Below are 12,101 nucleotides of genomic sequence, written 5' to 3' on the forward strand. Positions count from 1 at the left end.
TTGAGATTCCTGAAATGTCCACAAGGCATACCAAGATCCCTGTTCCACACAACACCCTCCCTCACCTGTGGTGTTTTGTAGAGTTGCAACAGAGTCCCAACTTGTGCAGATGCTGCCAATGTTGTTCCTGTAAGTACAGCAGCTGGTTTGCTCTTCTTTCTACAGTTGTAATTAGGAATGTGGTAGTGTTTATGACCTGTTATCCAATAGATGGCATTCACAAGTATGCCCCTTTCAACATATTGTACATTACGAAAATCAAATCCTAGAGATGTGTTGGGTAAAAGATGGGGGTTCCTGTTGATCTCCTCAATGGCAAAAACCAGGGCCAGAATAAACTGGTAGTTCTTAAAATTATACCTGCATAGATAGCATAAAAATACACAGGAGGAATACATATATCACACATGTGCAGATTTAATGCAATTATTTTTCTAGTTTAAATGTCTGTGTTTCTAGGATGTAGTCACTTATATATGGATATTAGCTGTGAAATAAAGGATAATTAGGCAACAAATCACAAATCCAGAGAGGCTAAATAACAAGGAGTGCTGAGGGGGTATCCATGAATCTCTTTGGGAAGGGGAAATAGAATAGATACCATAGGTGGCCTGGGTGTTGGTGGGAATATAAATAGGAGGGATTAGTTGAGGGGAAGATGGATGGAGAGAGTACTTGGAGAGACACCTGGAATTGCGAGGCATTTGAGGGGCAAAGTAGAAAGCTAGTGCAGTGGAAACTCCCAGGAATCTATGAGGGTGACCCTAGCTAAAACTCCTAGTTAGAGGAGATACAAAGACTGAGCTGGTAGGTCCAATAACCAGACAAAACTTTCAGTGGAGGAATTAAGACATCAACCAAGCCACAAAATCTTCAAACTACAATTTATCCTGTCTACAGTATAGATGTGTTGTGGTAAAGATGGCACAGAAATTGTGGGAGTGACCAACCAATAACTGGTCCAGCTTAAGGCCCACACCCTAAGAAGGTACATACACTGCCTGGAGTGCCACGAACTAAAGGCTGGATTGTCCAGAATACCTAGTATAAAACCAAACACGACTGTCAAAAAAAAAATTCTATCCAAGGATGCCAAAGATATCCTGCTACAACTAGAACAGTTGTCACCAGAGAGGCTTCATCCAGCAACTGGTGGAAACAAATGCAGAGACCCACAGCCAAACATGAAGCAGAGCTTGAGGAATCCTGCAGAAGAGGAAGAAGGGTTGAAGGAGCCAAAGGGCTCAAGGACACCATAAGAAAGCCTAAAATCAACTAAACTGGCCTTACAGTCATGGATCCTGCATGCCTCTGACTAGGTCCTCTTTGTATATATTTTGGTTTCATAGGTTAGTCTTCTCAGACTCCTAAAAGTGGGAGCAGGGGCTGACTCTGACTCTTTTGCCTACTTTAGAGGCCCTTTTCTGTTATTTAAATCTTAGAGGTCTTATTAGTTTAAAAAAAAAAAAAACCAGAGCCAGATATCAGGGTGAACGCTGAAAGATCAGAAAAGCAGAACAGCCAACCACTAGTTCTTACCTCTACGGAACCCAGTCTAAAGAGCAAGTTCCTCATGCCTTGTATACCTTTCTTTGACCTGCCATATTACCTCCTGGGATTAAAGGTGTGTGTCACCACTGCCTGGTTCTCTTTTCTCTCATGTAACCCAGTGTGGCCTCGAACTCACAGAGATTCATATGGATCTCTGTCTCCTGAGTGATGGGATTAAAGGTGTGAGCCACCACTGCCTAACCTCTATGTCTAATTTAGTGACTGGCTCTGTCCTCTGATTCCTAGGTAAGCTTTATTGGGGTACAAAATATATCACCACATTTTTCCACTAAGTGGGTTGCCTTGTCCAGTCTTATTAAGAGTGACATGCCTAGTCCTGTTGCAACCTGATAGGCCATGTTTGTTTGATATCCCCAGGACCTTACTTTATCTGTGATTCATGTTTTAATGGAACTAATATAATTCTACTCTAAATCAGGAAACCGACCCTTACAGTTATCAAATCTCCTGATGGTTGGATATTATTCTTCCAACTTCTTCAATTATGAAAAGCCTGTATTTCTTTTCTTTAAGATTTACGGCTTATTTATTATGTCAAATTGTTTTGCCTGCATGAGTGCTGTGCACCACGTATATGCTATGTTAGTGAAAGACAGAAGAGGGTGCTGGGCTCCTAGAAATGGATGTACAGATAGTTGTGAGCTGAGTTATGGAAACAAACAATTGAGATCCAGTGTTCTGAAGACAGAAAGTGTTTTATACCACATCATCATGTGTCTAGCCCCAAAGCAAGTAGTCTTGTTTCAGCCATCTAGTTTTCTAAGATAATATCTTATAGAATAGCACCAAGTATATTCAAATCATCCCTTCAACAGTTGTCTTTTCTAAACTATTTTTTCAATCTTTCTGACTATATAAGATATTTGTGTGTATCATGTGTGCTTGTATGTGTTGTGTGCCTTTGTGTGTGTGTGTGTGTGTTGTGTGTGTGTGTGTGTGTGTGTGTGTGTGTGTGTGTGTGTTGTATGCAAGTGCATAGATGTTATGGGCATGAGCACAAGGGAGAGAACAAGATGAAAGGAAAGTCCCATCTTTCAATATGTTTTTATACAAGGTTCCTTTAGTGTTCCAGTATGTAGGCTCAGTTATCTGACCAGGAGACTGCAACTAAGTCTTGTATCTTTATCTCCCCTCTTCCATTTGATTACTGGATTGCAGGCATGTAATTAAATGACATCTGGTGATCTTGATCCAGATCATCACTTTTGCACCTGAAACATTTTAACCACAGACATTTCCTCCTCCTTATAGCCATAATTTATATGGAACATAATGCAAACAATAATATGTCCAGCCTATATTGTTTGCCCCCAGGGTCCATGGAAGAGTCTAACAACCAACTGAGGATTCTAATCTGTGAGATATCAAATTAATCTAAGCACACTGAGTTCTTTAGTCCATTTACTTTATTCTTCTAAGTCAATTCTATCTACACAGTTTCTTTTTTTCTCATACTTAGCTCCTCTCAGTCCTTCCTGCTCTCAGTCCCTTCTGCTGTTCTCTCATGTCTATCTAGTTCTTTTATCTCCATCCTCATCTTAGTCCTTCTCAATCAATTCTCTTCTTGCTGTTCTCTCTTATCTATCTAGGTCTTTTCCATCTCCTTCTCTTCTTTGTTCCCCCAAGCCTATATGTATATATAGCCATTCATTAACAACTTTTTAGCAAAAACTACAAAGTAAACTCTCAGGGACAAGTATTCTGATAAAAAATCACACTTGGCAAAGACTTGGTCAGCTTAATTGGTGATTGACAACAGCTATAAGTTGTAAAAGGTTCTGGCTATCTCTTCAAGGGATAGCTACAAAGGTTACAAGGAAAGCAATTAAACCAATGAAAGATTTAAGGAAAAGGCTAAGAATGTGTGTTTAATTTTATGAGATTAATAATATCCAGACTTGGTTAGTTAACAGCCTTTTTCTGTTAATCACCTGAATCTCAGAACATATACATAATTAGTCTACTAAGCCTAAAATCTTGCATTAAAGACTTGTGAAGAAATAAAGGCAAAATGTTGGTTGTTATTTGAATCACATGGGGAAGTGCTGGCAGAGAAAGCTTAGGGCAGCATAGGTGCTATTGATCTCTTGAAGGACTAAGATATACCAAGGCCAGACCCCTGCACTATCACTTCTGGTTCACTATAATTCTTCTGAAGAGTTTTGATCTAACAAGGCCAGGCACCTGCAATTCCACTCTGTAAAAGTTCTATGAAGACACTTTTGTCTGGCCAATATTTACCTTGTCAGTGGCTAAGGATGGAGAGTAAGACCTCCAAGTGTCTATGGTCCACATGGAACAATAGATCTAGTATGAAACATATTTTAGTATGATTCTATTCATAAAAATTGTACAGTTAAATAAGAAACCATATTCAAGACTAATCACAATTATGTGTGCCCATAAGATTGAGATGCAACGATGAGATTATACATACACATAACATGGGAATGCATGGTAAATGGGGAGACTCATAGCTCTTATTGCACAAGAAGTTTACAAGAGACAGCCAATTCATTCAAAAGGTGATAATTCCACAGTGCCTTGCATGATGGTTTCTACTAACAGAACCCTTAGTTCTGATAGGTTGGTCTTCTGAACTCTAGTTGTCACTGCTGTATACTCCATGGACTTTTGCTACCAGTGGCTCTCAATAGGAAGAAAATAGCTTACACTCTGAAAGGCCACAAATTCCTCTCATGGAGAAATACCATTTCATTTTAAGGTCAAAGTGCAATGTTCAAAAGGGCATATTTCATTGATGTTGTGTTTTTAAATTGTTCTTTGTTTTGATACAAATAAAATGCACATTTTATGATTTCATATAAAAGCAATTGCTCTGTGGTGCAGGGAAATATAAGGAAGTTTGATTTTTCTTCATACATACATGGAAAGGCCAGGCAGTGGTAGACTAATACCTTTATTGCCAGTACTTGGGAGGCAGAGGCAGGTGGATCTCGGTGAGTTTCAGGCCAACCTGGTCTACAGAACAAGTTCCAAGAAAGCCAACACTGTTACACAGAGAAACCATATCTCAAAAAACAAAACAGACAAAACAATACATGAAAAGAACAGAGAGATGGCTCCTCTGAGCATGTGGTTTGCTGCAGAATCCTGGCCATTTAGTTACATATATTTTCCATGCATCAACAGTTTTTCTATCTGATAGTTTTGGCTTCCTTATTTTTTTCTTAATTGTCCCTACCCACTGTGTCTGCTTGTCTGTCCTGTGTCTGACCTCCATTCTAGCACTTTTCTTCAAGGTTATCCTCCTTAGTGTAGCTGCTGTAAGTCACAGCTTGCCTACCTTAGAGGTGTGCTTCTTGTAAATCCTAATACAATTGAACCTCAAGCTTTGAAAGAGAACATTGTATCTAACACCATCCAAAACCAAACCAAAAACTAAGAACTCCATAATATTAAAAGGAATTGAATCATGATAACTTTGTTTTGAGGATAAGCATTAAAAAGTATGAAGGCTGAAATAGAAATTTACAAGAGTATCAATGGAAACATTTTTTATCTATCTTTTCACTCAAAAGTTTAGAATGCACTAAGAAAACTTTAATAAACTGTTTGCCATGCACACTTGGGGACCTGGATTTAATCCACAGCATCCAGTAACACCCAGACAAGAAGGTACACACTTTAAAATCCATATGATGGTGATACAGAGACAAGAAGATCCCTGGAGCTTAGAGGAAAGCCAGACTACTTTACTTCATAAAATCCAGCCTGATTAGACACCTTCCACTCAGTTACTTCCCCAAATTAGGAAAGATGTTTGTTCATGTGTTTTCTAGTGATTTAAAGTTGAGATGGGATTGTAGATTGTAATCACTATCACATATTTCACTACAACGTCAGCAGAGAATCTCAAAACCTTCTAACACAAAGCCAAAATAATGATCCAGAAACTTTTGGGGTGGGGGTGCCTGTCCTGGAACTCACTCTGTAGACCATGCTGGCCTTGAATTCACAGAGATCCACCTGGCTCTGCCTCCTGAGTGCTGGGATTAAAGGCATGCACCACCAGGATCCAGAAATTTTAAGCATAAAGACTTGATAATTATACATTGGAAACATGATTTTGACAACACATACTGTATCATAATCCTGTATAGTTAGTAAATGATAATGAAAACTTCCTTTCCAGAGTTTTCTTGAACACAATTTTATTAATGTTTAAAAAGCTAAGAGCCAACATCAGGCCATCTACAGCTCTGAGTAACTATCTAGAGAGGACAATGCAGAAGAGAAAAAAAAGATACCCCCTTTGGTCTAAGCAGAAGAGGTAAAACTCATGGTGGTCAAGTATTATGATAGCAGGATATGTGGACATAGAAAAAGAATAAAAGAAATCAAAGTATCACACAAGAAGAACATTCAGGCTCTGGGCACTATCTGAAAGAAAAACTCAGAAAAGAGAAAAAGACGAAGTTTCACTTTCTGGGTCAAGATGCAAAATGGTGAACAGAGAAGCAAGGAAGCTAAGGGCGCCTTCAAGGACATGGATGCTGCAATGTAATCATGGCAAAGTAACTTAAGTTTTGTACCACATACAATTTCAAAATTCATTTTGATTAATAAGTTTGAAGTACTGTCTTAGTTCATGTTTCCATTGCTGTAAAGAAACACAATGACCGGGACAACACTTATAAAGTAAAATATTTAACTTAGGTGGAGACTTAGAGTTTCAGAGGTTTAATCCATTATCACCATGGTGGGATATGGCAGCATGAAGGCCAACATGGTGCTAGAAAAGGAGTAAAAGTTCTACATCTTGATCCACAGGCAACAGAGAGTGAATATGGCACTGGGTGTAGCTTGGCTATAAAAGACCTCTAAGCCCCACAATGATACACTACCTCCAACAAGACTACATCTACTCAAACAAAGCAATGCCTCCTAGTAGTGCCACTCCCTATGGGATTATGGGGGCCAATTACATTCAAATCAGTACAAGTACCTAGGTCATTTTTGGACATGTATAATTACTTAGAATTTTGGTTGTGCTAAAATAGTAAAAGGTGAAAATTTGGGGTTGTATCTGCTCAGAAAAGATCATTTTAACGACTGATTATATATAATTTTTTCAGTAGGATGATACTGGTATAGACATGTAACTATGAGAAGTTAGACATTTTAGAAATTCCTGTGGTGATTTTTACATATATCTTGCATCATACAATTTCCACTGGAATTGAAGGAGATATCATTAATTAATTACTCAGTTATAGTACACACAATTGAAACATTGAAAAATTGAGTTAATATTTTTTTATCCATGGATTTCAGAAAAACTCAATGCACAAATGTCTGAATTGTTTCTAAAGAAAAATGCAGGAGTAGGATGAACACAATTATCTCTGTACATGACAGTTTGAAAGAATGATTTTAAAAAGGTTCCCCAGTGTGTTGACAATGATAGCCTTCAACATTCAACGCAGGGAGAACCTGAACAAACAGCCTTACAGCAGAGAGAAGGGTGAATAACAAAGACTGCTCTTGTCTTTCTGTCTGTGATGAAATATACCTCTGTGGATTACAACTTTTCTGTGAAACACACTGAAAATGGGGAGGTAAGAAAGCATATCCAAGTGCCAAAAAATGATGAACTGAATTATATAAAAGGAGGAAAGAAAATATCCAAATTTTAAAAATTAGAAATGAAATGGAAGGCAAAACAACAGTCACCAAAAAATCCACAGAAACATTAAGCCATACTTTAAAAACCTGTAACCCAACAAGTTAGAAACCCTAAAAGAAATGGATAATTTTCTTAAAACATACCACTTAATAAAGTTAAGTGTAAAACAGATAAGCAATTTAAACAAACTTATGAACACTACTGAAATTGAAGTAGTCATTAAAATTTTCCCAGAAAAAGAAAACCTCAGGGACAATGGTTTTAGCAAAAAATTCTACAAGACTTTAACAGAAGAGTTAATGGGAATACTCCTCAATTTGTCCCGTAAAATAGGGGATATTTCCCACTTCATTTTATGAGGCTATAGTTACTCTAATACCCAAGCCATACTGTGAGAGCCATGACTAGAGCACCATTAAAGATAAATGCCTCTAATTTGCAAGCCCCTCACCTAAGGACAGATAGTCTCTGAAATACTGGAGGCTGTTGTTTATGGGAAATAACAAGCCATGTGTTTTTTACTCCCCTAAACAAGTTTGTTTGACCCATCAACACTGGATGTGCTTGATCACATGTGGATGGGGAGGTACATAAGCAAAAAACAGTCAGAAGATGTGCTTACCCCTAACTGGGCTTGACAAGAAATGCAATGAATTATGAGTTTACCTTCTGAAGCCTTTGCCATACTTGATTCTGGGCCATTTTTTCAGGAATCTGATTATGGACCTGGCCAGAGCCCAACCACCTGGCAGTATTAATTGAAAGTCTGCATCTAATTTGTTGTAAGTAGTGGTCTTATTCTTGATCAGTGGGGTTAGCATTTTCTGGAGGCCCTCAGCAAGATTCAGACCATCCACCCAAATTTTGAAGCTGGACATTCACTACAGAACTCCAGGGTTGAGGGGCTGCTTCAGAAGGCACATACCTTTGAGACATTCTGAGGCTCCGAGGCTGCCTTCAGTTTGCAGACTATCAATTTGAACTGACATGCTGAGACATTTGCAGCAAGTGCCTATGGAAGCATCCTGGTGAGTCACAGTCATGTTCTGTTTTGTAGGAACCATATCTGGATCATGGAAGGGATTCAATGGGACCCCAATATTCTCCCATCCAGGGCATATAGCTAGATGTCACCTGGCCATCTGGTTCTGGCTGGAAAGTTTTGTTTGTCTTGTTTGAAAGTTTTGTCTCTCTGTTTTTTGGTGTGCCTGTAAGTTTTGTTGCATTGTTTGTCTTGTTGGAAAGTTTTAGCTGTCTGTTTCTCTGAAGAGTTGTGTCTCCCTGTGTTATTGGAAAGTTTTGTCTGTGTTTTCTGGTATGTCTGTAAGTTTTTGTTGCCAGCATTGAGCCGAGATAGAAATGGGTTGTCTATGTTGCTGACAGCAACCAGTCACCACTGCTGCCATGGCTGCATTTATGGTTGGGACTCAGAATTTGTCTCTGGGCTCTCTGGTCACTAGATTCAGGTTAATAGGAGTTTGAATGTCTTTTTGGTGTAGATAATATTAAAATTGTTTTATGCTATTCTATTTTATTTGAAAGCTGGTTCTAGAGTTGGTTTTATGGCTCTCCCTTTGCTAGACCCATATATGCAGGCAAGACCACACGTGCAAGGGCTTTCTACGCCAAAGCCATTGGATGAAAGGAGAGAATTCCCACAACACTGATGCCATGTGATATTAACCAGAAGCACCAGCCACAATGAAATAGAGCTGCTAAGATCTGGATGGCAGGCTATGCACATGCTGCTGAGCGTGAGGCCAATGAGGTAATTCAAGACCATTGAGAAAGCCCAAAGGATTTTGAGTGAATCTCAGATATTGAGCTTTGGATGTTTGCATTACTGGACTATGGTTTGGCCTTATGAAGATTGTGGTTATGCCCTGTTTTCTCCCTCTTGATGTAAAAAAAAAAAAAGTATTTTATTATTTATGTTGGGGGAACACACAATTGAGAGATTTTTAAACATTTTTAAGAAGAAGTTTTGGAGTTTAACAAAAAAAATATTTGACCTTAAAAATAAATATAATGGTAAAAAAAAAAGGCCACAGCTATTAGCACAAAATGCTTAACACCAGAAACTAGGATATTCCATCTTATGATGTAGCAAGACAATGACCTAAACAATCTGGCAAAGGATTTGGAGCAGCTTCTCAACCAATGAATCTCAACCATGGGATTGGGGGGCATTGAAAGACATTTTTACAAGTAGTACTCTGGAACCACCTGCATGTTGGTTGTTTGCATTGAGAAAACACCAGCAAAACTAAAATTGTGAAATAGCAACAGGAAGGATTTTGTAGTTGGGGAGTCACCACAACATGGGGAACTGTGTTGATTGGTCAAAGCAATGGGAAATCTGAACCACTGGCTCAGAGAACTCTCTCCTTACCAAAAGTGTATTCATGCTTAAGAATGTATGCCTAGCCCCCTTGTCTTTTCTAACTTTGTTAAGCTTAATCTATTTTGATAAACTGAATATAAAATAAAGTTATATTCTGTAATGGTGTACTATAAAGGAAATTTCTCACTCTCTATGGACTCTGTCTATGAGTTAAGAGTTTTATTTTGATATTAAAAGGAGCTTCAATTCAGAAATTGTAGCTTTTAAAGCTCAAACTTAATATAAATAAAGCTATAAAATTATTTTTTCAAGGTCAGGCATTTAGACAAAAGCCCCCATTCCCTCAGGGGTTTGAAGAAATTTCCTGCTTTCTAAAATGGGAGTTCATTCTCCTTATTTCTGGCAAAAGAAACTTATGGTCCTTTCACTAACATATGGCTGTGGTGCTTATTAAGTTTAAGTTTTCAAGGCAATGCTAGATCTAAGGTCCCTCATTTTCTGCTCACAAGCCCTGTTCTAGCAAGTACTAGTCTTATGAAAGCTAATAAGTTATTGTAAACTGTTAAAGATAATTAAGAAAAATATGGCTATATTTGGTATGTACCTTGCAGGCTACATAGTCCTCATAATAGTTTGGTTATGACTAGCTCTCTCAGGACTTGATCATTATTCCAAATTTCTAAGGGTCACCTAGAGTTGCTGTCACCACAAGACAACAGAAGGCACGAAATCCACATTCCCAAGGGGTGAGGTGAATGGTTTTGATATTTCAGTGGATGTTTGTCATTGTTTAGGAGAGTTGGTTGCAAGTTGTATTGGTCATGGTCAGGGAAGAAACTAAGCAAAGGAGGTTAAATTGAGGGATATTTTCCACAAAAAGTGTGTGAGGGGGAGATATATGAATGCTTGGATTATTGAATCTACTTTTAAACTAAGAAAACAACTCTTAGTCTCAAATATTTCACATTGGTATGGAATTTTGTATGTTGATAGAAATTTAGTGTTAGTTTTGTTATACTGTATATGTGATTCTACTCGTGTTTAAGGTGTTATACCTATGCAGCTAATTTTAAAATGTAATGTATAATTAATAAATACAGATTAGTAGTTAGTCACCTATAATAATCAAACTTATAGTCATGTTAGGTACGTTTTCAAGGTTAAGCCTGGTTTAGTTTAGCTCAGATATATTTAATAGATAATGGTCCTCAAACTTGTCAGAGATCTGATAAATATGGCATTTAAAATGTTTTTTATTAAATTTTATCATTTATTTTGCATACAAACTAGTTTCACCTCTCTCAGTCTCTTCCTATTTCCTCCCCACACCTCCTGTGTACCTCACCCCATCAATTCCTTCATTCAGAAAGGCACAGGCCTCCAACAGGAGTCAATAAATTATGGCATATCAAGTTGAGCCAGGAAAAGCTCCTCCCCCTGAATCAAGGCTGGGCAATGTATTCCAGCATAGGGAATAGGTTTCAAATAGCCAGTTTAAGTGCAAGGGAGAGTTCTGATCCCAACGCTAGGGCCCCACAAACAGACCAAGCTAAACAACTGTCAGCCACATTGAGGGGACCTAGGTTGGTCCATGCAAGGTCCCTAGCTGTTAGTTCAGAGTCTGTGAGCTCTTACTAGCTCAGGTCAGATGTGGCTTTCCCCATCATGATCTTGTTCCCCTTACTCATAAAATCCATCCTCCCTTTCTTCAGCTGGACTCCCAGAGCCCAGTCCAGTGCTTGGCTGTGGATCTCTACATATGCTTCCATCAGTTACTGGATGAAGGTTCCCTGATGAAAATTAGGATGGTTTGATGGGAAAATAGCTTATTATGACAGAGACTCCCAGATCCTAGGAGTGACCCAGAGGTCTTTAAAGAAGATCACATAGCACCACAATGTCTCCGCCTGGATTGTGGCAATGCTTAGCACTGGGCAAGACTGCACGAATGCAGCACTTGTTGCAATGGCCCAGCCAAACTGTGGACAAACAGGACACTAAAGAGTTGATTGTTCCGCCAGACATCAGTGGTGCATGCTTTAATCTCAGGACTTGCAAGGCAGAACCAGGCAGATCTCTGTGAGTTCAAGGCCAACCTGGTCTATGGAGCAAGGTCCAAGACAGGCACCAAAACTACACAGAGGAAACCTGTCTCAAAAAAGAAAGAGTTGATCATCCCACTTTGCCTGGACAAATTAATCAGTATCCTCCATGTTTTTCTTCCACAGGAAAGCCTCTCACCTTCTAGACCTCAGCCAAAGACTGATGCTGATCTACTACCTCTGCTTCCAATGTCTTGGAGACCAGAGTAGCCTGAGATGGCCATTTATTTAATGCAATAGTCTCTGCCATTTTAATTGATACAAGTACAATTCAGATTATACTTTCTGCAATAACTTATCCTTCTCAGGTCTCTGATGATATTGCCAGCTAGACTAACTATAGCTTTGTCATCTTAGCAGCAGCAGGCAAGCACATTCTTCCCCAAGGCTTCAGCCACCTTGTTAGTTCATTTCACATGAGAAAATCAAGCCT

General features: G+C 38.7%; 1 protein-coding gene across 1 annotated transcript in view; it reads right to left on the reverse strand.

Annotated features, from left to right (window-relative positions):
• Nucleotides 1-12,101, reverse strand: part of LOC114685183 (vomeronasal type-2 receptor 116-like) — a 54,874-nt gene that overhangs the window by 34,306 nt on the left and 8,467 nt on the right. The window contains exon 2 of the mRNA XM_028859794.1: nt 66-360. Coding sequence (XP_028715627.1) covers nt 66-360 — 295 coding nt within the window. The remainder of the gene's footprint in view (nt 1-65; nt 361-12,101) is intronic.

This window comes from Peromyscus leucopus, chromosome 1 (assembly GCF_004664715.2).
Source record: "Peromyscus leucopus breed LL Stock chromosome 1, UCI_PerLeu_2.1, whole genome shotgun sequence".
In the NCBI taxonomy this organism is placed as follows: Eukaryota; Metazoa; Chordata; class Mammalia; order Rodentia; family Cricetidae; genus Peromyscus; species Peromyscus leucopus.